The 27,741-nt window shown below is 43.0% G+C and overlaps 1 protein-coding gene across 21 annotated transcripts in view; it reads right to left on the bottom strand.

The window, feature by feature from the left end:
• Nucleotides 1–17,039: 17,039 nt before the first annotated feature.
• The window catches only part of L3MBTL4 (L3MBTL histone methyl-lysine binding protein 4), a 470,574-nt gene continuing 459,872 nt past the window's right edge, over nt 17,040–27,741 (bottom strand). For all 21 annotated transcript variants that reach the window (XR_010152030.1, XR_010152029.1, XM_063795942.1 and 18 more), the window contains 2 exons: nt 22,369–22,431; nt 17,040–18,725 (listed from right to left, as the gene is read on the bottom strand). Coding sequence is in view for 19 of the 21 variants with exons in the window: in XM_063795942.1 (XP_063652012.1) it covers nt 18,558–18,725; nt 22,369–22,431 (231 nt within the window). In the remaining 2 variants the exon portion in view is untranslated. The remainder of the gene's footprint in view (nt 18,726–22,368; nt 22,432–27,741) is intronic.

The following is a 27,741-nucleotide window of genomic DNA, read 5'->3' as shown; positions in this document are numbered from 1 at the left end:
TGGGAAGTGATTAACCCTGGGTATTAGATAAAGGTCACTTTGGTGCATATCCAAGAAGGGAGAAGGCTGGAGGCAGGGAGGCTATGTGGGAGGTGGTGAAAGTAATCTAGGTGAGAAACACTGTCATTTCCATAGGAAAATGGCAGCCAGAGTGGAGAGGGGCTGTTCCCAGGCTATTTAGGAAGCAAAATCAATAGGATTCAGTCACATCTGATTTGGGGGAAGTGACTAAGTGAGTTGGAGGGCTCTTGAGCTTGTCCTATGTGTATGACTGGGTGGGTGGTGGCCCCAGGCAGGCAGAGAGGGCACACAGGCACAGGAGATGGCTGGAGGTGTGCAGAGAGCAGGTGCTTGGTGAGTTGAGTTTGTTTCACTTTGAATCTACCACATTTGAAGGGGAAATTCAAGGGGAGGCAGTGAGCTCTTGTAGCTACAGGTCTGGAGCTAGGGGGCAGGGGAAACTACAGGATGAAGACAATAGGTTGGGAGTCATTGATCTGCACTGAGATGGAGCGAGGAGCAGGCCAGCAACTGTGACCCGGCACCTAACCTAGAAAGGGGGCTAAAAAGCACCAACAAGAGACAATTATGTTCTCAAGACCTTCCCTCAGGGAGAAATGTTCTGGTCTGTCATTTGGGGTGAGGCGGTGAGACCATCAAGGACAGAGAATCAAAAGTCTTCCTCTGGGGAGGGTGTCTGATCAGCTCTAGGGACATTGGCTTTTCTGGGAAGCTTTGCAAGCTTTGGCCTTGAATACAGGTTGAGCAATTAGTTACAGATTATTTTGTTGGAAGGGTCGCCAAAGGGTCAGCCCTCCTGCAGCACCTGCCTCAGATACATCCCACCACACAGGCCACTGAGATGGCCCTATGAGGTGACACAGAGCCAGGGAGGCCAGCAGACACGGACAAAGGCCGGGAAGCTTACAAAGGAGCAGTCAGCCCAGGAGGAGGGCTGCAGTGAGGCCACAGAAGTCCATGGTGTGAAGGTATAAAAGTACAGAGTTGGATATCAGTGACACTGTGGTTGACAAATCACTTCAAATGATAGTGGAAAAGTCTCCATTGGATTTAAGAAGGTGCTCAGTGGTCATTTTTGGTAGCACAGATGCTAGGAAAGGTGGAGGAAGGCGCCATCATGCTAGGTGTTGACTTGTGTTATTGGGGTCAGGAAAGAAAGACAAAGAGTTCAACAAGTCTTTCAAGAAGTGTGTCCTTCTAAGGGCCAGAGGATGGAGTGTGAGTGTGTCTGCCTCCCTGTCCACTGGCCTCATAGCCTTTGCATCCTTTGACAAATGTTTCAGCATCAAAGTACAGTGTTTTAGCCAAGCACGGTGGCTCACTCCTGGAATCCCAGCACTTTGGGAGGCCGAGGTGGGCTGATTGCCTGAGGTCAGGAGTTCGAGACCAGCCTGGCTAACATGGTGAAACCATGTATTTTGTATTTTGTATTTACTAAAATACAAAAATTAGCCGGGCATGGTGGTGCATGCCTGTAGTCCCAGCTACTCAGGAAACTGAGACAGAAGAATCACTTGAACCTGGGAGACAGAGGTTGCAGTGAGCCGAGGTCGCGCCACTGCACTCTAGCCTTGGTAACAGAGCAAGACTCTGTCTCAAAAAAAAAAAATATATATATATATAAATACATATATATTTATATATATTTATACATATATATGGTGTTTTATTATTTGAACCTTTGACATTTATTTGATTACTAGTAATAGTAAATATTTCCTCTTATGGCTATGTGTAATTTTGCTTACGTTATTTATGTCCATTGCCTGATAGTCTGTTAGATTAACCATGATGTTATTAATTTTGAAGACATATTTCTATATCATAACCTCTTTGCAGTTATATTTGAGGCAAACACATTTTCACAGTATTAATTTTATTACTGCTTGTAACATATAGAATTATTTCCTAACTTTATGTTATAAAATCTCTCAGTGGATTATAGAGTTTTAATAGAAAAGTGAGCAGCAACAGTTTGAGCCCCGTGGGGAAGAGGAGACTCCCTGGGGGGGCAGCACGGCCTCTGCTTGCATCCTAGGTTTTACTGAAGCACTGTTTGCAGAAAGCCTAGCGGGCTCAGAAAACCAGCCATGCCGTGGTGGGAAGAAAGCCTTGCTGAGATCCTGTGGCTGAAAACCATCATGGGATTTTGCTTTCAGACTGCCCATTGCCAACCGATGCAGGCCCAGAGAAGCAAGGAGGAGTGCTGTTCTGGGAAGGCGGTGGGCACATAGATGGAGCTAGACTTGCGGCTTCAGGCCCTCAGCAGCCACATGATCTTGCAGCTGCGGGCCATGCACCTGCTTCTTGGGCCCATGATTAACCAGATGTTCAGCTCCTTAAAGACAGACTTCGGGGCCCTTGGCTGACAGGGGATGCAATCTGCAGATGAGAAGCTCTGAGAAGCAGTTCTCAAAGCCAGGATCCAGAGGCTCAGCCATGTGAGTTTCCTGTGAGAGGGAAAAGGCAGGAGCATAGAGGCCACTGAAGTTGTTCTCAAAAGCCCCAGGATACCTTTGGTCTCAGTGGAGGCATCCAGGACACAGCTGTCTTCACTTCTTCACTCAGTCATTTAGAAATTGTTCAGTGAGCACCCACCCTGTATAATTCACTGCTGCTGCAGCTGAGCTCAACATGGTGTCATCTAGGGGAGGAGCTTGAAGAGGTTGTGTTAAGGAAGAACCACGAGAGGAGTGCCCAGTTGGATGTGACCCCGGATGTGTAGGCATCCAGGAGGCTGAAAGAAGGCTGACCCAGGGCCTGATCACTTGACAATGGACATGCTACCTCACAGAGCATAACACCACAACTAACACGTCCTGAGCCCTCAATCAATGTTGTGTAATAAAGGAATAAACCTGGATGTCTTTCCTGTAACCAAACATTGGACTATTCATCAGCTGTGCACTTTTTGTTCCCCAATGAGCACAAGGGTTTGGACTGCACCATCCACACTCTTTCTTGACTCTCTCTGTACACCATAAATGCATGGTTCAGGGTGATTTTGCTGGGCAAGGGTGATGTTTGACTATTTGTGTCCCTCCAAAATTCATGTTGACACTTAATGCCCATTGTGTATTAAGAGGTAGGGACTTTCGGGAAGTGAGTAAGTCACGAGGCCTCTACCATCATGAATGTGATTAGTGCTTTTATAAAAGAAGCTTCAGGCCAGGTGCAGTGGCTTATGCATGTAATCCCAGTACTTTGACAGGCTGAGATGAGAGGATCATTGAGCCTAGGATTTCAAAACTAGCCTGGGCAACATAACGAGACCCTGTCTCTATGAAAAGTAAAACATTAGCTGGGCATGGTGCGGTGCACCTGTAGTCTCAGCTACTTTGGAAGCTGAGGCAGGAGGATCACTTGAGCCCTGGAGGTTGAGGCTGCAGTGAGCTATGATTGCACCACCGCACTTCGGCCTAGGCAACAGCGTGAGACCTTGTCACACACACACACACACACACACACACACACACACACAAAAGTTTCAGACAATAGCCTGGCCTGACCTTCCCATCTCTTCTGCTGTGAAAACACAACATGCATCCCTTTTTGCCTCTTCAGCACATGAGGATATAGCAAAAAGGCCCAGGCCCTCCACAGGCACTGAATCTGCTGGTACCTTGATCTTGGACTTCAGAGCCTCCAGAACCATAAGAAATAAATTTCTATTCTTTATAAATTACTGAATCTGTGGCATTTTGTTACAGCAGCACAAACAGACTAGGACAGGGAGATTGGGAGTGCACCGTGTTATGTGTCTTTGCAAAGTTTACCCTGTACAAAGCTGACTGGCCCTATGGGATTTGTTAGCAACTAGCTGGGCCAGATCATTAGAAAACAATTTGAAATGCAGAAGGAGGAATGGTGGCAAATTTGGCTATTTTTCTCAGGGTTTTGTTCAGCACCATTTGCTGCCATGCTACCAGCGTAGTGGTTTGTGTGGCCTGTACATCCAGAATACCTGGGTTCAAATCCTGCTCCCTACCTGTGTGATCTTGAGCAGGTGATATGAGCTGCCTGTGCCAAGTTCCGCATCTGTAAAGTGAGGGTGGTAAAAGGACCTACCTTGTAGAGTTGCTATGAGAATGAAGTAAGTTGGCGGGTGAAAATGTGGTGAATATTCATATTATTGATGTTATTATCACTGTAAGCAGCAGTGGCAGCAGCTGCCAAGCCTCACATTCCAACCTGAGAATTTCCAAGAGAAGGCAGATGATCTTGTAAAACTCCAGGAGGTCACATCTCTGATTTCCAGCCCTCCTGTCTACAGAGCCAAACCTTTCCGCAGAACTCTCCCTGCTACCATAAAATGTTGCCTCCACAGAGGAAACCCTCCCCAGGCACAAGGCAGATGGTGGCTCCGTTCCATGTGGCCCCTCACTGCAGTGCAGTGATGATGTTTGGGCTGAAAAAAAGACTTCAGTGCTCAGAGGAGAAGGAGCAGGAGGCTTTGCCAGCTTCCATTTGCATGAGAAAAGAACTGAGAGGAGAGGGGAGAAGGGGGAAGATGCTTGCTTCCTCCTTCCATCTTGGCATTCACAGAGCAGGCTGCATTTGAACACTGCCCTGCTATGTACATTGGATCCATGCAATGTTACATAAGTATTTCATAAGGGACAAGGTGACTTCGTGTTTTTTTCACCTGTTCTTCTCCTCTGATCCCAGAAGCTGGGAAGTAGGCTGGATGCAGAGAAAAGAGCATTGTTCTTAAGTCTGCTTCACTGCTTAAAGACTAAGAAGGAAAAAAATAGAAAGGAAAACAAGAATCATTGTCTCTTTTGTTTTCTCTTTAAAATATAAAAGGAACTCTGAAACCAAAGTTCGGATGACATCGTATGACACTTTCCTTTCCACATGGAAAAATTTTGAATAAAAGATCTGTTTTCTGGGTTGACACTTCTGGGCTCTTTCAATCTCCAGTAGCAGCAAACTGCTGTCATTTCTGGAAATAAGGATGGCAAGACTCAGGGGGTTAATCTGCCTGTTTTTGCTCTCCAAGGGTGACAGCATAAAGCTCTTTGGCTCTGCATCCACAGTAATAGCTGAGGGCAGCGCTGCCCAACAGAACTTTCTGTGATAATGGAAGCCTTCTCTAATCTGTGCTGCACATCTGGCAGCCATGAGCCACACGTGGCTATTGAGTGCTGGAAGTGGGGCTGCTGTGACTGTGGAACTGAGTTAACTTCACTGTTAATTTAAATTTAAATGGCCACGTGTGGTCTGTGGCTACAGTATTGGCAGGTGCATGACAGCAATAGCAAAACAAACTGTAAGTAGCATCCACAGATGTTGACTGAATGCATCACACAGATAAGATGGAAAAGGAAGAGCCTAAAAGTTCTGAAGAGTGATGTTCCCCTTCCACAGGAGCAGTTTATGTGTCAGTGGCAATGATGTTTTTTGAATATTTGGGATGACCATTTTCTGTTTCATCTTTCAGCTGTGGGAGTAGCAGCCTACTTTATTTCTTTTCCATTTTTTTTTAGAGATGGAGTCTTGCTATGTTGCCCAGGGTGATCTTGAACTCCTGGCCTCACATGATCCTCCTGCCTCAACCTCCCAAAGTGTTGGGATTACAGGCATGAACCACCATGCCTAGCTCAGTCTACTTTTTTTAAAAGAGGAATGAGATCAAGATCACATTTCAAAAAATATGTTGTCTCCTAAAGTAAGTAATATTTCTACCTGGAAGCTCTTCCTTCAAGTCTAAAGTCAAAGGGAAAGACAATAATTTCTTCTAGGCTTTTGAGGTGATGATCATGGGGTTTGCTTAGATGTCAGATCCACGAGTCACCCTAAAGCCTGAAGAGACAGAGTAGATGGGAGCTGGTGTTGGGTGAACACTGGACTGGTCCCAGGGCTGCGGTTCTTGATCAGTGTAATGCAGAAAGGAGTTGCCAATGTGGCCACGCTCCTGGTAGGGTTCTTTGTAGGTACTAGAGGCTCAGTAGCTGTCCTGAGTCAAAAGACCAAAGAAAAAGGGAAGCCTCGAGGAGAGATGAGAGGACAGCAGATGAAAACGAGCCTGCAGGAAACCAAGCTCTGAGGAGAAATGGGCAGGCAGCCAAGAGCAGGGCAGAAACTGCAGCAGTAGCAGCGGCAGCAATGAAGTCTCCAAGTTATGAGTGGCAGGCTCTGAGAACAATGATGGAGCAGGAAGTTAAAGCAGAGGGCAGGCAGAGAGCCCCTGAGACCATAAGCAAGATGAGTGGAGAAAACCGACAGGACTTAGACCTGGGCATGGGCAGCAGAGGACCTTATCCCAACAGCAGAGGGACTGGCAGTTAATGACGACGCTCGAACATCTGCTATATGTTGGGAATTTTGCACGCATTTAATATTTTGCATGCAGATAATATTATTCCCATTTTATGAATGAATGAGCCCAGACTTAAAGTGCTGGAGGGATTTAATATTCTCCTGGATCTATCTGCCTTGCTGGCTACTCCTTCAGGCTTCCTTTTGAGTTCATTCTTCTCTTACCACGTCTGTAAATGTTAGAATTTTTTAAGGAATGTTACACAGTTGAGTCGTCTTCTCTTCTCACCCCCTACTTACTCAGCACAGTATAAACCACTCTCTGGGAACTCCAGAATTTTGTCTCTATCTGGAATCTCTCCTAGGAATGGCAAAATTAACCTAAAGAATGTACAAGGAAGGAAAAAATAGACATAAACCTAGGTATTTTTATTTTGTTAATTAGAAAAGTAGAAAGAACAGATAATGATTCCAAGAGTTGCTTTTCATTTAACCAATAAAATAACAAACCCTTAACTGACCCAATAAAGAAAATGGGAGCAGTCACAAAATTAGGAATGAGAAAATGTTTCAAGAGACCACTCTGCTCAATGCTATGTTGAAACTTTTGAAAACCTAAATACAAATTAAATTTTTCCAGTAAAATATTTATGACCAAGGTTTACTCTACAAGAGAGTCTACTACTAGAGTTGCCAGAATTAGTATATAGAAATTTGAATTTTAGATAATTTTTTAGTATGTCTTATGCAATAGTTAGGACATACTTTTACTAAAAAAAAAAAGTCATTGGTTGTTATTCTGAAATTCAAATTTAATTGGAAATCCTGCATTTTAACTGGCCGATCTATTAAAACAGATAAATTATTGTGGAGAAACAACAGGAACTTGTCAAAAGCTTTAAAAACATCAAGATCAGAAGTTTCAGGTAAAGCGTATGAATTAAATTCAAGCAATATTTTCAACTCTATTTAAATGATTCCAAAGCATAAAAAAACAGCTTCTAAGACATTTTTATAAAGCTACAAAGACTGAAGTCAAACCTGACAAGGAGAGTTAAAAAATGTGGGCAAAACAGTGGTGAATATTCATGATAAAATCTTACTGTGATATTCACAAACATGGGGGAATGATATTTTCTTTAAAATCGACAGACTTTTTAGAGAAAAAAGGCAGTTGAAGAAATTATCAACAGTGATTTTACCAAGTTCTTTGTATTTTTTCTCAGTCTTAACATGCCTATATATATTATGTACATAATTCTTAGCTGTAAGTCATTTTTATAATAGATGCTATTTTCTGCAAGCCTCTCAAATTAAAACCCATTGTTCTGAAAGTACTAATCAATGCAATTACATAAGGGAAAAAATGAGACATAAATACTTCAACCAGGGAGGCAAAATTATTACTGTTTTCAAACAATGTAGTTATTTACCTAGAAACTGCAAAAGAATCAATCGGAGGACTTCTGTTACCAACAGAAGATAATTCAGTTAGGTGGATTGGTTTCAAAATGAATATCCACATTCAGTGGTATTTCAGTAAACAAATAGTATTCAGCTATAAAATATAATGGAGCAAATTATCTCATTTATAATAGCATAAAAAAGATAATGTGCCTAGACATAAATTTAATTAAAAATATAGGCTAGGTATGTTGGCTCATGCCCATAATCTCAAGACTTTGGAGGGCTGGAGGATCGCTTGAACCCAAGAGTTTGAGACCGTGAGACCCCAACTCTACAAAAAAATAAAATTAGCTCGGCATGGTGTGCATACCTGTCATCTCAGCTACTGTGGAGGCTGAGGCAGGAGGATTGTTTGAGCCCAGGAGTTTGAGGCTGTAGAGATCTGATTGTGCCACTGCACTCCAGCCTGGGTGACAGAGTGAGACCCTATCTCTAAAAATAAATGGGGGGCTATTAAATAAAACAACAACCTGTAACACTTCTTGAAGGACATAAAAAATAAAAAATAATAAATAGAAAGACCTGTCAAAGACCTATCATATTCTTGGGTAGGAAGATTCAATACTGTAAATGCATCAGTTTACCCTAAATTAAATCCATAGATCCAATTTAATCCTCATCAAAATGCCAACAGGCACTTTTATAACTTGATAAAGTATTAAAGTTACTTGGAAACATAAGTTTGAGGAAACTCCATAGACTCCCGTACCCAATAATCCATTAATAACCCAGTAATATTGGGGAGGATACACAAGAAGCTGTTTATAATATTCACCTCTTAGCAGTGGAAGTGAGGGGTAAAGGCTTGAGCCAAAGATGTATTTTCATGTTATACTCATCTATGCTCTTTGAATTTTTCCACAGGTGCAAATATTACTTACATGACTAAAAATAGTAGTTATTTTAAAAGAACATTTCCATTATATTGAGTACTGATTTGTAACCCTCTCTGCTCATTAGAATCATATAGGGAGCTTTGGAAAGACACCAGGTCTCAGCACTTGCCTCCAGATTCTGATTCAATTTGGCTTGTTAGGGCCCAGGCAATGGCATTTTTTACAAAAGTTCTCACTGATTCTGATGTGGAGCCAGGGCTGAGAGCCACCACTGTCAAGTAACCCATGGCAGCATTTTCCAACTTTTGGTCACAACCCTTTGGTTAGGAAATCAACTTAATGGCTTGGGACCAGAGTTAAAAACAAACAAACAACAACAACTGAAACCAACGCAATTGAGCAGAAACTTGTGCATGCCTGTTGTGTTTAAGACAAGTCTCTTTCTAGGGGATGTCATCCAAAACATTGGAAAACCCCTACCTTAAGTGATTCAGATCTTTCAGACTTTCTGAGACATTTTATCAGAATTTGTGTGAACTATTAAAGGCTTTTTACTGTTTAAAAGTTATATTGTAATTCTGACTTTTGTTCACGTATTTGATGATTCAATTATTTATTCATTACATAGTCAAAGGTAGAAAATTACATGTAATTACTTGTGCTTATCTGATAAGCATAGTGACTGATGTACGTAAATGCTCAATATGTGATGGATGAATGAATGAATGATTAAATTACTTAATAAATAGTGCTTTGCCTAGTTTTCCCTAGATTATTTTTATAAACTAGTTTTTCTTCTCACCTATCCCCAAGCTCCTAATTAAATAATTACTTTGAGTAGAATCAACCAAAAATACTTCGATGCTCATCCTAAGTTCAGTGACAACCAAGGCAGGACTTTCTCCTTTGCTAATGCACTCATCCAAGTGAGGTGTCTGCTTGGTTTGGATTAGGCCATGCAGATTCTGGTGACATCCGTGTTATCACAGATCACATTGGCGGGGGTGCCTTGCCATGACACCATAAATAATTTGGCTGACATGGGTTAGATTTATTTAAAGCAAGTTATTTTATTAACAGTTCCAAGACTGAAAGTCAGGTCTTAAAAAATCATTTTAATTCTCTACATAACCAACTTTATGTAACTCAGCTATTACTTATTGAGTTACTATGTTCTCAGCCTCGGGCAAGGTGCTGCAGGAAATATTTAAAAAGTATCAGAGGTGCTTAGATCATGCAATACTAATGATAAGTGAGAAAGACGTTCAGATTGGGCAGAAAAAAATATGAAATGAGTCCAGTGGAAAAGTCTTCAAATAGCTAGACACGTAGGACACCAAAGACAGGCAATGCAGAAGCTCTCAGGTAACATCCTTAATGCCTAAAAGCTGCATTCTAATTTATTCTAATTTGCCTAAAGCCTCTTCATTAAGGGGCTTGTTTGGTGCAACATTCCTCAAACCATTAGCAACATAACAGTCTCTGGGATTTGTCTTTGAGCATTAGCAGGCTTAGTATGTTCATCGCTGCATGTCTCAGTGGCTTTCTGGGCTGTTTCCATCTCCTGTCCCACTGATTACACCTTTGCAAGAGTTGGACTGAAAGAGTGAAAATATCTATGGCATTGTTGGCAGAAAACAAGACACCGGTCAGAGTGACAACAACTGGCCTCCAAAGGACCAGGAGATAGGGAGAGGGCTTTCTAATGGAGCAAACAGCTGTGAAGATAAGTGAGATGAGGATTAGAAAAAAAGTAAAAATAATAGTAGAGGCAAAACTTGAAAATTTTAGAATCAAAAACAAAACAAAACAAACAAACAAACCCATACTAAACGATAAAAAGAGGATTTAGTCTAGAAAAGAGAAGACTAAGTGATGATTTCATTAGGGTCTTCAAAAAATATAAAAGATGATTTTATAGGAATAGGAGAGACCAGCTGTTTTACATGTTAAGCAGAAGTTTGAAGAATAGAAACTGGATAGGAAAAAGTGCATCTTTATTTCTTTTTTGTTTATTCAATAACTATTTATTGAGTGCCTCTTCTGTACCACACAGTTGTTAATTATAAAATTCTATTTACCCAGCTTGTGCAATTCACTGTGCTAGCACTTACAAGGGTGGAAAATTTTATAAGACATAATCTTTCTCTTCAAGGGGCTACATTGAATGAGTCCCTGGAGGAGCTCATATAATTGCTTTTCCTGGGGACTTTTTGGAAATGGCATAATGAAAATGAGTATAACCACAGGAGTCAACAATTCCAGTCATGTTCATCTATTACTTTATGTTCAGGTCTTCATCAGGGTTGAGAATGCTATGAAGTTTCTTCTGAGGAGGATGTGTGTAATGATTTATTGTCTATGGAGAAATGGAAGAAAAACCAGCTTAAAACCAGTAAAAAGTGAAGTATGTAACTTGGAGCTTAAAATTTTTCAGAGTCTTATTTCTTTTGTTATCTCTTGTTTCCTCCTGAAGGCAGACATTCCAATTGTCTGCACATAACATAGATTGAATTGTGAAATAAGTTTCTGTCAACCCAACTTACTAAGAGTTGTCACAAATTCCAAATGACTTCTCAAATTTCAAACAACTACCCAGACTTGCAAAATTGGTCTTTTTCTCAAAAGATTATGACTAGAAGTCTGCTCCTAGCTCAGATCTTAACAAAGGGTTATGACTTACAGACTTTTCCACTTAAGAGGACTTGCCTAGAGCAAAATAAATTTAAAACAAATAACTTGCTTTGACTAACATTGTGTGTCCTGTAAGGGAAAGCAATTTTCAAATTAACATGCACCAACATGACTAATCTGAAAAGTCTGTCCTGTGGGGGACATTGAAAAGAATTATAAGGCAGGACCTGTTCTAGGTACTTACTGTTGACTCACATAAAGGGTCAGTCTTCTCACCTTCTTGAACCAGACATTGTCAAGATGTTATCCTTTTTAGTTCAGTATCATATCCACTCTCAAATCATATCATTAATCTGTAGCTACCCTATTGGAGGGCTGTGAGAATCAAGTGTTGGATAATTTCTGGGGGTGGCAGGATTACCAAGCACAGCTATGTGAAAACATATGCATACTTAAAATTCTTATGTATGCATAATAAATATTAGAACACCACTGAGCTAAAATTAATGAGTCTGTGTTTGAAGCATGGCAGTATTTAAAATTACCTGCCTGATGACAATTTTAGTTAATCACATTAGAAGTCTGTCTGATTACTTCTTGTTAATTACTACTTACAATCCAGGGGGAAAAGATCTAGAAATTTCCAGGTTAACAGGTTGCTTAATTCCTAACATTCAAACTGGTATTTAAAATAATATTCACACCCGAGCCGGGCGCGGTGGCTTAAGCCTGTAATCCCAGCACTTTGGGAGGCCGAGGCGGGCGGATCACGAGGTCAGGAAATCGAGACCATCCTGGCTAACACGGTGAAACCCCATCTCTACTAAAAGTACAAAAAATTAGCCAGGCGTGGTGGCAGGTGCCTCTAGTCCCAGCTACTCAGGAAGCTGAGGCAGGAGAATGGCGTGAACCCGGGAGGCGGAGCTTACAGTGAGCTGAGACGGCGCCACTGCACTCCAGCCTGGGCGACAGAGTGAGACTCCGTCTCAAAAAAAATAAAATATAAAAATAAAATAATAATATCCACACCCATGAGCCAGTTGGTTAGCAATATGTGCTGAGAGGCACCTCTGTGTGAAGGATTGTTCTAGGCCCTCTGGGGAGACAGGAGAACATCTCCACAGTTCACAAACTGCAGGGCATGCACAAGACCTAGAGAGAACCACAGCAACATCCGGGGATGTGCAGTTATGTGCCGTGTGAATCGCAAACCTAGACGCCAAGGGATTGCACTGAACAGCACCACCTAACCATATTTTCTGTGAGATCTGTGGACCGGCAAGGTCATATCCTCATCACATAAGGCCATATTTATTCTTCCTCTATTCACCCTCATATTTTTATGCTTATTAAATATTCTCCATTTGCACCCACTTGAATTTAAGCTTCATGAAAGGAGGGATTTTTATGTGATTTGTTGACAGATATATCCCAAATGCCAACAGACCCTGGCACACAGTGGACTCGCAATAAATATTTGCTGAATGAATGAATTTAACCATTTCCACAATGGACAGATGGGGACATCTGTTCAGATGAATTTGCTGATGTGTTTGAAGGAAACTTCAGAATCAATATGGATGTATATAGATGATATTTTTTCTTCTATTCTTATATTTAATTTTCCCAGCCTAAAAGACACAGGGCTAAATCTCTTTGAAGGTCCTGGAAGGACAACATCTGGTTTTAAATTGATAGTTAACAGGGGCTTGTGAAAGACATTAAAAAAAAATTTTTTTAAAGAAAAGCTGGCTGCTCTGGAGGATAAGTTTGCAAATTGGTTGAAAAAAAAATGAATGAAAGAAGAATTCAATTACCAACACCAAGTAACCTGTCTGAGTGAGTTTTTCTTTAATAAAAGAATTTTTGATTGGCTTGTTGACTCTTATTGGAGAAGCCAGACCAAATTAAATTCAAATTGCTTCTTCTTGGAAACAAAACAAAACAAAACCTTCACTCCCTTCTGAGGCAAATTTTCAGAGAAGATCCTAACCTCAAATCATGAAACAATTTATAAACAACTGCCTCCACGGAAGCCAGATGCCACACAAATCTGACCCATGCACATAACTAGCTGGTGGAGACACCTGTGCGTTTTCAGGTAGAGCTCCTGTAAAAACACCTTATTTATTTTTTAAATGAAATGGAGTTAATATTAGCTAATAATTCTTGATGGGTTTTTTTTTCCTACTGAAAGACCTTTCAGGCCCCAGCATTTCACAGTAAAACACAGGCTCCTGCATATCCAAATAATCCCTATGCATATTTAATACAACAGCCATTAGTTGCAGTTCGATGGTTGCAGTTCAATGTATTGTAGGAATATCTAAGTTTAACCTGGGATTTCTCAGCACTTTGTGTTCTTCATGCATCAATTTGCCTTGATGCCTAGATTCCTAAATCAAAGGGAACGTAATCTAATTTCAAACTGAAGTAAACGAGGAATTGATGGGTATTGCCTTGTAGGCAAAACAAAGCACAAAGCAACTAGTCTGATCCCATGAAATAAAACTATATGGAGAAAAATAAACTCAGTATTTTAAACTCAAAGTCCCATTTCTGCCACCTTTTGCTTTTCATTTCCTTTTAAAGGTTGTTCTTAAACTTTATTACCCTGCCACCCTTCTCTCTGACCTGCCTCGATTTTCCTGTCATTCCTGTGTGCCAGCATCACACACAGTGATTGGGGTATCTGCAGCTTTGTCCCTCAGCACACTGTGGGCCCAAGGGAGGGAGACACCTGCTGTTAGCGTGCTGGCTTGGTCCTCTGCTCTCATCATTCAAGAGCTGAGCCTTCACAGCCTCTTAACCACTCTCTGGACACACCTGTACATCCCAGCCTGTCAGTGGCATCAGGGGTGTGTTTTATTGATCACTAGATTCAAAGTCCATTGTCTGCCTGAAAGGAATATATGGTGCGAAGACTGGAAGCAGGTAATTTCACTGAGAAACCAAATTGTTGATCGCCAATTCACCAAATGGCTCAGTCAGCGGATTCACTTGTTAACTCAGTCAGCAAATTTACTTGGCAACTCTTGAGTTTCAGTTAATCGGTTTTTGTTTTGTCTTCACAGCATCACTGTAGAGACATTGAGCTGTCCCAGCTCCTGTTGCAGCTGGAAACTGAAGGGTAGAGAGAAACAGAGACTGAGAGAGTTTAGCAAGAATGTATTTTTGAAGAAAGATTTCTTATGAATATATTATTCATTAATATATTTACTCATAGGAAGAATATATAAGAATTCTGAATATTTAAGAATCAATTAACAATTATATTCTTCATGAATATATTTATAAGAGTGTTTTTAAGAGGAATATTTACAAGAGAAAATATTCACAAAGAATATATTCTCAAATATTAAGAATATATTCATAGGAACACTTCATAGTCTAGAACACATTCTTCAGCCTTAGGAATTGCAGAGACAAACTGAATATTCCTTAAAATGAAGCAAAATTCAACATTCCAAAAGAAATAAGTAAATATGGCAAGTCAGTCATGTGCTGGGTGGTTAAGACTGACTTCTACAACAAGACAAGGTGTTGTAGGACTCAGGGTTCAACCCTGGGCCTCAGCACTTTCCATGATCCTTCACTGCCTCCAACTCTTACTCAAAAGATGGAGATTCTTTGGACAAAGATGACTTGTCCAAGAAATCCCAGGTGTATTTGAAAGTCAGTGCTGAGCAAAAGAAAGCTGTCATGACTTGGAATCCTGTGTTAACAACGAGTCAATGTCTTTTGCTGTCACTCTTAGAAATGCTTTGGTACGTGGGGTCTACAAGGTCAGGAATTCTAATCACAGGGGAGAAGCGGTGTTCAAAGATTGTGAATGATAGTTTTTTTTTTAAATATCCTAGGGCTGCTGGAAGTGAGAGAAATTTTTTTTTTTTGCAAGAGTTATCTAAAATTACGGGCTTTCAAAGACTCTAATCTCAGAAGTCCTAAGCTCCCTTAGGATTCATGCTAATGATCTAATTTCCAGCATCATGGTGTGTACTTATGACTGTGATGTACAAATGGTCCTTGGGGGGAACTCTTTCTAATAACCTGGAAGTTCGTGTTTCTTGAAGCCCTGTTGATAATTTTTTCCTTTGTCCCTGACTCAATTCACATTCCAGGGGATCAGGAAAAGAGGAGCAGAGTTAGAGGCTGAGGCTGTGCCCACGAGCAGCAAGGTCTTCAAGCCACCTGTGCCATTTCTGGGTGCTGCTTGGCCCCTGAGTGGTGGGGGTCCTCCTGGCAGAGTGAACAATCTCAACTCTTATGTTGCAAACCTTCCTGCAGAGCATCAGGAGAAGGGGAAGGGAGCTGGGTGGAGGAAGCTGGATGTAGGTGGTCCAAGGCAGTTGGGGCCCCTTGACAGCACCCCAGGGGCTCCTCCAAACATGAGTGACACCTAGAAGAGTGGGCCCTGCGGGGTCCTTGAAGGCTGTGTCAGGCTTGATGCAAACGTAAGGGGTTTGTTCCAGGAGATTCCTGGAAGTCTGGTCTTCCGTTGACTTAAAGGAATGGATTTTTGTTCCTGTTGTTTTCCTGATGCCTATTTAATGGCTGCTGTCAGGTGTCAGCACCTTATATGTGCTGTTTACACTCACATCCATGCAGACATCCGCAAAATAAAATTTTACAAAACCCTGGAGAAGGTATTATTTTCTCATTTATAGAGAGGTTACACCTATTTAGGAAGTTGCAGAGCTGAGATTTGCATTGATTTGGGTTGGCTCGCTTTGTTCATTGATACAAGAAATCACTTACTGTGTGCCAAGTAAGTGCAAGATCCTATGCTAGGTGCTTAGAATAAATGATGTGCATGCCAGACCCAGTCTTTGTCCCCTCAGATCTTCTAGGCTAAGGATGAGAGACAAGTAATAACAACAGTGAACAGCAATGCAACGGGGAGGAGCAGGCTGCTGTGGGGCTCTTAAGTGAGTCAGGAACCGAACAGTGATGGAGTCCAGAAAGACTAGTGAGAAGTGGGAATAGGAGGGGTGAGATGGCCTCAGGCAGAGGACCCACAAATACAAAGTGGGGCCTGGGAGCAGGGTGAGTTTGGAGAAATAAAGAAGCTCAGTGCAAATCCAGCCTGGATGTGGACAGGAACAGAAGATGTCTAAAAGGTGGGCACTGGCTGGGTTGTGATGTCTGCAGTGTGCCAGGGCCTGCCTGGGCCAGCTCTCCAGTGCTGTCTGCACATCTCCTCCTAACTCCAGTGATTTTGTGTTGGTAGAAGAAGAATTCTACCACAGAAAGGGACAAAAAGGCAGGTGATTTGAGTTTCCAGGCTGGCTGAGCAGCTGCTCTGATGATGGCGTCATTCACTTGGTAAGGAGTATTAGAATGGAGGGATCAAAGCTCCCTGTTGAATACCTCAAGGTTGAGGTGCTTGAGTGACAACGTGGGGGTGTCTGGCAGGCAGCTAGATACCTGGATCGATCCCTTTCTGTCTGATCACACTGTCTCCTAGGAGCACAATAGTTCAACTCCATTTGATTTGGTATTATGCAACCTGTTCGAGGCCCTACTGCTGAAATGACATGTGTTAGATATACAAACCACAAATCTCAGGTCTTCCATGGAACCTATACAATAAGCAATTTTGAGGTTTTTATTAATTTTAAAAGCTCCCATTTAATCTCTCAAATTATTAACACCTAAACCTGCTTCCCTTGGGAAATATATCCCAAGAAAGACAGCACTCAAAAATGGCTGACTTCCTTGCTAGCTAATGTGGGCCGTTACCTCCGTTCTTCCATGGCTGACAAAAAACAGACTCCATGCTGTGGCATGGGCACAGGTCATAACAACATATGCATTAAGGTAGTGAGGTATAAATTTTGTTTTCTCTGTTTATTATCATTTAAAATATATTAAAATTTTAACATGGCAGAAGCAGGAATTTTACTTGCACATGGCAGTCTACAAAAAGCAAAACAACAAACAAAACTCCACAGAAACAAAATTTACATCAACCAATAATATATTAAAATTCCATTTAGGTAAAGATCTAAAGAAATGTTATATATGCACACCTCTTAGAGTTTGTTTATTTTCTTCAGTGAAAAAAAAATGTAAAGCTTGAGAAATTCTCCAAGCAGAATCAACTTTCTTAAACCTTATCATTAATGAAGCAAGTGGACATAGAACCTCTCCCTCTTTCTCCCCACCCACAAATGGTGTCTCTCCACTTCTGGGAGAGTATTTGTAGCTGTTACTACCTGTAAAAGTAGTAAGAAGTGTCAGAAAAGAGGTACTTGTCTTTCAACACTGTGGGACTGATTCCACACAACTTAAGCCTCCGATACAATCACTTACAAAAAACAAATAAGGCCTGACAACAAATCGAAATGTTTCAAACAAAGAATAAGTACCACGCTCCCTACTTTAGAGATCTTCCCTTTGAATAGTGTGTCTCCATTTGTAAAGATGCACACAGCCCCAGATGTAATATAACACAGCTCCTTATTACAGGGGTTCTGGCAGACTGCAGTGGAAATGAGTCAATTCTGAAACGCCCTTCAGAGTGGGAGCAGGGAGGAGTTCTGTGCAGGTGAGCGTCTGGCCCAGCAGCCACACCAGTGTTAGGACAGGGTCCCCTGAGGCCCCGCTGATGGTGGAGGGTCCTCAGAAGGGTCTCTCCAGCTTTTGGAAGTGCCCACCTGACCGTCCTCTCGTTACTCCTGGCTACTCTCCTTTGTGGAGGCTCCAGGAAAGCTTGGGAGCACAACCAAGAAATGGTTAATGGAACAAAAAGGAGAATTAATGAATCATGAAAACATGTGCTTATTATTATTATTTTTTAGAGATTCACACTTTCCTGAGTAAAGTACACAAAAATCTCACATGAAGTCTTTTGAAAGCACCAGGCCTCTAGCTCTTAGACTAGCTGTGCTCCATGGCAGATCTGAGCCAAGCTCGATGTTGTTCTGGTAAAAACATTAACGATGTATTCATGAACACTGCTTTTCTAATATTTCACCACTTGAGAGTGTTATGCTTGCAAGATGGAAAATGGTTTCTTTTCTGGTGACGGAGAAGAATAAAGGTGGATATGTGGGCTTCTTTGGTCTGTCTTGCAAACAAATTAGAGCTGAACAGATCCCACCAAAGATAACAATGTTCGTAAACCAAACCCACAGATGGGCCTAAGCCTCTGAGTCATTGGCACTAGACCAGTCATCAAAATCCTCTAAACATGTAAACAAATCACAGACACTTTAAAATGTCCAGATTCAATGTGGATACGGCCATGGGGACATTCACATCAAATTAATGTGCTCCACTTTTATTGCTGAAAGAGCGCAGGTCTTGGTGCCAGAGGAAGTTCAGGGAGCCCATTCATCCCCTGACTTCTTGGCCTGAGGCAATATCTTCTTCAGGGAGTTCCTGGGAATGCCTGAACATCAGGATAGAGTTGTAAATCTTCAGTGCTGGGCCCAGTTTGATCTTCATCACTTTGACAATGTCCGTCTGTGTCAGAAGCAGGAAGGCTTTGCCATCGATCTGCTGCAAATACATAAATAGACACAAATAAAAATGTTTTGTCACGGAAGCCTGTTTACTCACCAGCAACACTTTGGTTCTGAGTGTGATGTGGAACCCGTCATAGCCTCCGTGTTGAGCTCACCAGTGAGAGAGAATGACGGTAGCTCTCACTCAGCTTAGTTACAACCATTGCTCCACTCCAATTCTTTCTTCTAGAACTTTGAAGTTAAATTGAAAAGATGCTCATGCTGTTAAATACGAATTCAATATACACGAACTGTTCCCAGGCTACATTTCTATTGTTGTCTTTTAAAAAGGTTGGCTTGAATTTGTATCAAGAGCCTTAAAACCAAGTAAATCTCCAGGAATTTTTCCCAAGAGAATAATGTGCAATGTGTATATGCTAGTATTATTTATAACACTGAAATCTTGAAAGCAACCCAGTGTTCCCAATAATATCAGAAGTAAATAATACTATAGTCAGAGTGGGCTACTATGCAGTCACCCAAAATCAACTCTCTTGAAACATTTAATGATTTAGGAATTTTTTTTTTGTAGATCAGTAAACAACAGAACATGGTATATGATAGAGAAAGATTTCAGTTTTACTTTGTACAATTAAACATGCATGGCTGCATGTATACATATGCATATTTAAAATATTCTGAAGTCTTTACACCAAATGTTAACTGAAATTGTCTTTGGATGTAGAATAGTGGTTAGTTTTTATTTAATCCTTTCAACTTTCCTGTATTTAAAATTTTTAAAGAATACATACCATTATAAGCAAAAATACATATAAAATAAATGTTTTATATATTAAACTTTAAAAATACATTTCAAAACTTGCACAGAATGATTCCTGGCTCCAGATGAACAAGATCTGGGGCTCTGATGTATGGCATGGGTGGTAATGGAAAGAGTGAATTTGACTTTGGTAATCATCACGCATTGTATATGTATATCAAATCATCACATTATACACTTTGAATATATTCAATCTTGTTTTGACAATTAAATATTTTTAAATTAAAAAGATATTACAGCATGAAAGTAATAGCTTCCCCGAGACTCACAGGATGGCAGTGGCCACCGTGTAGGCTGCTTTCCCCAGCTTCTGGATGCCCCAGTGACCTCAGCACAACTCCTGGGACTGCTGCAGTGTCTCTGATTGACACAGCCTGGCTCAGATGATTCCTGGCTCCAGAACCAAGAAGGCAGGAATGGAAGGGTTTTCTATGGAAACATTCTTCCACGAACTTAGAACTGTGGTTCTAAACCTTTTCAAATTTAATAATACAAACCCCAGCCAGTCATGGTGGCTCATGTCTGTAATCCCAGCACTTTGGGAGGCTGAGGTGGGCAGATCAATTGAGGTCACGAGTTTGAGACCAGCCTGGCCAACATGGTGAGACCCCCGCCCCCACTCCATCTCTACTGAAAATACAAAAATTAGCCAGGCGTAGTGGCATGCGCCTGTAGTCCCAGTTACTCAGGCAGGAGAATTGCTTGAACTTGGGAGGCAGAGGTTGCAGTGAGACAAGATCATCCCAATGCATTCCAGCCTGGGCAACAGATAGAGACTCCACCTCAAAAAAAAAAAAAAAAGAAGGGAAGAAGAAGGAAAAAGAAGGAAGGAGAAGGAGAAGGAGGAGGAGGAGAAGGAGGAGGAGGAGGAAGAGGAGGAGGAGGAGGAGGAGGAGAAGAAGAAGAAGAAGAAGAAGAAGAAGAAGAAGAAGAAGAAGAAGAAGAAGAAGAAGAAGAAGAAGAATCCTGTAGTGTCAATGTCTCATTGATAGAATTACCCTGGGACCCCAAGGGTAGCGTTTTAAAGTTATAATATTTAAAAAAGTTTTTAAAACCTTCATGTGCATTTATGATATATTGTCTGATAAGGACTCATCCATCTAGAGGAGGAAACACTTTTTCCCTCGGAAAAGGCATTTTCCCCAAGGCAGAGGAGAATGAGCCTACATCCATACCCTGACCTGGCTAAGCTCCAGCATTTTCAGGCAAAGATTGCTGTCCAAATACCCCATTGTCCTAAGAATAAGGTCGTGATGGTGACGAGAACAGCTAACATTTATGGAGCTACAGTAATCTATTATATGGGTTTGATCCTCCTGATAACCCTGTAATATAGGTGAGGAAACCTGGAATTGCAAGCTTAATGACTTGCCCAAGCTCACGCAGCTTCTAAGGGGCAAAGTTGGGATTTCTGGCAGAGCTTGTTGGAGCCCAGAGGAGACCTTCTGCTATATACTGCTGCCTTTATTAAGTCCCTACTTTGGGACAAGAACAGGGCTCGGTGCTTCAAACATGCTCATCCTAATCTTTAAGGGCCCCTCTCGTAAATCTGTGTTTCAGAGAGAAGGGATAAGAGGGGTTCAGCAATCTGCCTAAAGTGACAGTACTGGTCAGTGAGTGCCAAATATAAGCAATTCAACCTGCAAAAAGCCACTCCCTCTTACCCTACGTGGACAGACTTGAGGACAAAGCAGGCCTTGATCATCGCTACCTGCAGAGTGGACTGTATGTGTGAATGTGGCCAACTATGCCCAAGCCATGCTGAGCTCAGGCAGAGCCAGGCGAACCCCACATGTAGCAGCTACCCAGACTGAGGCTATCTGACCTTGATGCTGAGTTCCTCTACTGTGCTCGGAGGGGTCCAGAACCCAAAACTCAGCACTTCCTTAACTCATGCATGCTCTGAACCTGAGAGAGGGAGAAGTATGTGCTGCCTTTCAGTTTCTATGAGGATGGTTTTCTTGGAAAGTTCTAGAGCAGCGATGGAGGCTCTGAGCTCTCAGATGGATATGAGCTGGAATCCGACTTTTCTTGCCCTTTTCTTGCTCTGCCTCACCTTCCTGGGCCTGAGCTTCTTCATCGGTAAGCTGCCATTGTAGTGTTGTCACAAGGATCAAAGGATAATGGTTGTAAAATGCTTAGCACCATGCCTGGCACATGGCAAGCCCCTGATACACAATCACTGGGATTAGTATGTGCATCATTCTGTAGCTGGTCCAGTCTCTTCCGGGGCCCCTATAGCTATGGATACTAATTCCAGGAAATATGCGAAGCAGTTCAGTACATTCCCAACCAAGAGGGGACGGGAGATAGAAACCCCGTAGAAGGATTTGGGGCTTCTCTGGAAGCAAATGCAGGGCAGGGATAGATAGGAGGGTCCCATGCTGACTTTGGAGCAGACAAATCCCCAATCTTTCCCAGGTGCAATCCCAAGGGAGGATTCCTGCCTTCCCGCAAATGGCTTCAAGCCACCAATGGAGAGGCCTCATGACACTGATAGGTATTAATTAATTATCTTGTTCATTTACTCTTCCAGCAAATAGTATATGTACTGAGCATGCTGTATGCACCAAGCACCATGGCATTCTGCAACAAAACCTAGCAAAATGTAAGAGGACTGAAGGCGAAGACTGGCCCAGCTTGGTCTCACACTGCATAATTGGGCTGTATTCCTGCTGGACCTCCTTTCTCTTGCTGCCCCCAAATTGTACTTATTTACACTTAAGTAAATGAAAACAAAACACTTCTGGGTCTAGAAGTATAGAAATACATATATATATATATAATATATATATATACACACACACATATATATATACACATATATACATATTTATATAGTTTTTGCATCTCTTACCTCTTTCTTAAAGCACTTGGCATGCTCTTCACAGCCCAGAAGAGACTGTACAAACTCAGCCACCTACAGTGCAAGATGAAAAGCCTAATTTAATACATGCACCTGAAATAATTTGGGGGTTGCAGTAATCCAACGTTTAAGTAAAATATACTTAAAATCTCTCAAACTCTTGGGAATTAAATAGTAACTATCAAGTTGCATTAGCATTTGTCAACTCAGAAATTAGACCAGCCCCCAGTATTTTTTCTGTCCTCTTATTACCGGGCTGACCTGCATAGGGTTATGGTTATAATGATGACAGTAACAGCCTCCATATGTGAAGCTCTGGCATTCTGCAAGCTTCTGCATCTGATTCTCCTGACTCCCCCATGGGGTCAGTGAGGGCGAGGCCAGTGGTCTTGTGCAGCAGTCATCACAGCGACCATCAGGAGTGAGGACCTGCTCACTTACCTTTAAAAGGCAGATCCGAAGGCAAGGCCTTCTCCTGCTCATCTCTGTGGCCCAGTCCCTTACCTGGAGCATGGTGAATCACAGGAGATCAGAGAATCTATGTGGAGCTGAATTCCCACATAAATGATGAAGCTAAAGCCCAAAGAGGTTCAGTACTTACCCAAGGCCACATACGGTTGATAAGTAGCAGAGATATTTTGGAATTCGGGTTTGCTATCTCTAGGCCCTAAGTTCTGGAGAATCAGTCTCTTCATTTCAACTTCCCACCCTCACCATGCCCCCACATGCCCCCAGATATCCTTTTAATAAGAGAGAGCTCAGGCAAAGATCTGGCTATCAGCTCGGGAAGCCACTGAGTGTTCCTAATAGATACCTTTGGGAAGCCGATTGAACAAACCTGATAAAGGGTAGACTCCCAACAGCAGAAATGACAACTGAGTGGTCTGCACTACTGGCTAGCTCCAGTTCTGTCGCAGCATGGGATGAAAGGCAGGCTGAAGTGCAACAGTAAATGTAATCTCGGGAGGTGATACTTCTCTGGGAACTGTTTTGCTTGTTTTATTCTTTTTGGCTCTCTGCTTCTTGTGTCAACCGAATTGTGTGTGCTGGCCCTTCTCCTCTCCCTGGTTTCATGGGGAAGGTTCTCGAGGCTGGAGAGCACAGTTATCAACACGTCCCACCCTCAGAGAGCTCTGTGAGCACAGGCTCCCTCCAAGCCTCTCCAGGAGAAGTCAGCAGACGCTGCCCCTGACGGTGCAGGAGACAGCACCAGGTGTTTGCTGATCCCAGGTGACAGAGCAGTCAGGGCCAACTCCCTCAGGGCGTACCCTAGGGCTGGACACCTGTGCCCCCTCCTGAGCTCTGTCCCCTGTGGTCTCACAGCTATATTTAGTCTGTGCAAATGTGAAGAGTTCAGAATATCTTTTTTTAGGAGTGATCAGCATGTCCATGTCTGCTTTACTCACCCCTGGTGCTACAAATACATTCATGAGTCAGTTTACAATCTTCACCTAAAGTTTGGAGTGATAAGGATTAAAACAAACAAACAAAAAAACCTCCCACACCAGCCATACTGTTGTCATGCAAGGACACCTCCAAGCTCCAGGAGCATCTGTGCTAGTGAGTGCCTCTGCTGGCCCGGGCTCTTAGTATTATGAGCTAATTCACCTGAGAATCTGACACTCTGGCAGTTCAGGCAGAGGAAGCCGAGTCTGTTTGTTGGGCTAATACAGTTTTCTTGTTCTAGGTGAGAAGGAAGCATGTAGAGCACATGCTCAGTATTTGCTGGGAGCTAGTGAAAGCTGTGGAATGCCGCTGGTCAAGCTGCAGAGACAGGGCAACTGGGGCAGGTGATGGCAGTGGCAGTGCTGTTGGTGGCAGATGGCTGGGGCCCAGGACACTGAGGGTGGCCTGGCTCTGTCATTCCTCAGACAACTGTGCTGGCCATATATACTCCAACCCTGTCTATGTGTGAGGCCTCATGCTGGCTGCTGGAAGAGCTGCCCTGGGAGCTGGTTGTGCTTGAATTTTCAATGAGTTGATTTGATTAGCGGTGGAGGATTGAGGGGAACAGGGAGGACAGGAAAGCTTATCACTGACTACAACATGTGTTCAAACGTGCTAACACCCTTGAGAGAGGTAGGAAGGCTATGGGTGTTAGGAAGGGACTGCACAAATCTTAGGTGGGACTTCAGGAAGGACATCAGGAAGAAGGGGGTCCGTGAGAGGTTCACTGTTGGATTCATAGTATTTCCACCACGGCGATTTGGGGTGGATGTACGGGGAAGAAATTCTAGGCATAGAGAATCCCAGCAAACCCCAAAGCAGGACAACACAGGGCCAAAGGGTGGGTGTGAGCAGCAGGAGGAATACAGTTTGGCTGAGCTGAGGAGTAGACAGGGAGTGGCGGGAAGAGGGGAGGGCCACATGGTTCCAGGTGTGGGTCTGTACTTCCTCCACAGCAGTGGGGAGCCCTGAGCCTTGGCACTCCACCGTGGTGGGACGCTGGAATCCTCTGCAGAGCTTTCAGGCTGACTGCAGTCCAGGCATCACGCCACACAGATGATAAATTAATGGAGTTGGATTGGGTCCAAGCACTGGGTAGACATTTTTAGAGCTTCCCAGTTGGTTCCAGTGTGCACTGAGGGCCAAGGACCACAGCGCTGCAGGAAGCTAGAGAAATGGTCCAGCAGGGTCTGTACAGACTCATGCTGAGCCTCAGGGCTAGGCAGGGCAGGAATCAAAGATGAGCGCAGGAAAATGCTGTAAAGCCAAGTTCTTCAACCTCAATACTGACACCTCGGGCCAGGTAATTCTTTGCTGTGAGGGCTGTCCTGGGTGGGGTGGGATGTTTAACGGTATCTCTGCCCTCTACTCACTAGGTGCCAGTAGGAAAGTCCCCTTCTCAGTTGTAACAACCAAAAATATGCCCAGATATTGCCAAATGCCCCTGGGGGGCAACATTGCCCCAGTTCTTCTGCTGGGCTCACTTTTTCATAGTGTCATAGGAGGAAATAATAGAAATAGAGACAAGGGACCAGTAACTAGCTAACGACCCATGTTTTGTCGGATGTCAACCACTCACTGCAGTGGGAAAGCCAAGTCAGCACAGGGACAGTGGCTTCCCCACTGGTAGGGAAAGAAATGGTTGGTTAGAAACATGGTCTCTTTTCCATACTTGCCCAAAGGACTGTTCACAGCAGAAGTGTTGCAAGTTGCTTTGATGGTTTGCCTATGTTAAACTGTCCTTTTCTGGGCAAACAAAAAAAGGATCACAGTCTCCCTTCTCAGTATCATTAGCCAAGAAATCATTGTCAATGTCTGAAAGGTAGACTGGATTTTTTTAAAGGAATAAATAATGTGTTAAACCAAAGCGTCAACAGAGCAGACGCGGCCCTGCCCCGTGGTGGCCTCCACCTGGCCCGCAAGCAGCACCTGCCGCCTCCACCTCATCCTCCACCTGGCCACCCTCCTCGGCTTCACACTCCTCTGAAAGGCTCTGCCATTTTGGAAAGAGATTCCCATTTGATTCAGCCTATCTGTCTTTTTCCAAAGTAAGGAAAAAGTTCCATGAACTGTATTAAGCAGACTTCTCTGGCCAAGAATTTTAAAATATGCAAAGGCCTTGATTCAGTATTATTAGTCGGTAATTACTTCCCCTACAAATAAATTGTATTTTGAGCTTTCATAGAAAGTTCTGCCGCGGATTTTCTCAGTGAAAGTGGTGAGCTTTAGCATAGAATAGAGTAATATCAAGAAGTTTCCCTCTCATTCTCCCTTTAAAAGAGAGAGATTTTTTTTCCTCAAGTTTGTGGTAAAATGTGGACAGCTGTCCAGAGGGGCATGACCTCTGCAGAAGAGGAAACGACCATCCACTTGCCCTGCACCCACAGAAGCCATGGCAGTGGGGTCATCTCCTTTTTCAAAGGGGGTGATCATGCTGTTGGAGCCCAGTGGGTGGCCTGGGCCTTGGCTTTGGCTCTGGGCAGCGCCCGGTGGCATGGGGGCTGCCACGCGGGTGTCTCCCCTTGGCCTTGGCTCTGGGAGGTGTCCCCCACAGTGCTGTGACCACTGACACACCAGCACTTCCCACATTCTCAGGCACGCAGTGTCCTACAGCTAAAATCCCTGTTTTGTTTTGGAAGGACACTGAGAAAGTTAATTCTAAGTATGAGACAGCAGTTTGGGGAGACTGGGAGGGATGACACTGCCCAGGCTCTGAGGGGAGCCCATCCTGCCAGCCGACCTCACTTCCCCCACGACCTACTTTCCCTGGCATCATCGCTGGAGCTCAGCAGGACTCATGTTCTTCCGTGGGGCTGCCGCTGCTTTAAATCTTTCCAAATGCTGGTGTTCTCTATCTCGCTGAGCCTGTAGATATGTGCCTGACTCTACTGGCTAATCGTCCACTGGGGACCATGTTTCCAGCCTGGGTCTTATTTTTTAACAGCAGAGTTTATTTGCCCTTTTTTTTTCTAAGGGCCCAATTGTATAAGGCTGCTCTGCTTATTAGCAATACCCCGAATTTTTCAAATCACCCCTTCCTGTGTAAAGCCTGCTTTTAAAGTGACTGCCATCTTTCAAAGTTAATGAACATTTAGGGAGCACTTGGTTGAGGCTAGGGCAATTTATATGTGGTGCTTTAAGAAGTGTTTTTTAATAAGAGAAATAAAAGTACCCATACGTGCACCAAGCATACCTGAGTCATACCCAGGGTGGTAAATGTGCACACCACATATCACGCCCTGCCTGCCCGCGTGTGCCTAGACATATATACCTGGCAGAATCAGGGAACAGACTACATAAAACCCACCTGCCTATTCATTCATGAACTCATCTACTCACTCGAACATTTGTCAAACACCTCTTCTGTGCAAGATGCTTTGAAATAAGATAGCAAAAGATTCAAAGATATCAAAATATATGAAACTATATTAGTCCCTACTCATAAAAGCTTATACTCCTGTACAAGATATTTTCATGACCCAGAGTAAGACACATACTTTACACCTCCACAACTTATCACATGCGCACACCCACACACATCCCTCACCAAAGTTTAGCAAAGCAACAATCCTTATAACCTATGAAGTGCTCTCATCTCGTCTGGTCTTTCATTTTATAACCACGAAGTTGACTTCAAAGCCTACCTACACTTTGAAAGACACCGCTCTAAGAGAGACAGCCATAGTAACAAAGGAGTTAAGAGGCAGCTCACAGCTCTGTGGAGTGTTACAAAGGCCCTGCGCCAGCCTCTCTTCACAGGTGGCATAAGCACAGCAGAGGTCTTCCTCCCAGGCCAGGAAGGCACATAAAGAGGCTGTACTTTCACGTCACCTTCTGCTGCAGACACGCTGTTTTAAGTCTTCCCGAAGGATGCCCAGTTCATTCCAACACGCCCCATCCCTGGCTGCGGAGGCTCCT

Source organism: Pan troglodytes, chromosome 17, assembly GCF_028858775.2.
Source record: "Pan troglodytes isolate AG18354 chromosome 17, NHGRI_mPanTro3-v2.0_pri, whole genome shotgun sequence".
Lineage (NCBI taxonomy): Eukaryota > Metazoa > Chordata > Mammalia > Primates > Hominidae > Pan > Pan troglodytes.
Note: the sequence above shows the minus strand (reverse complement) of the source record. Positions and strands in the feature narration are given on the sequence as shown.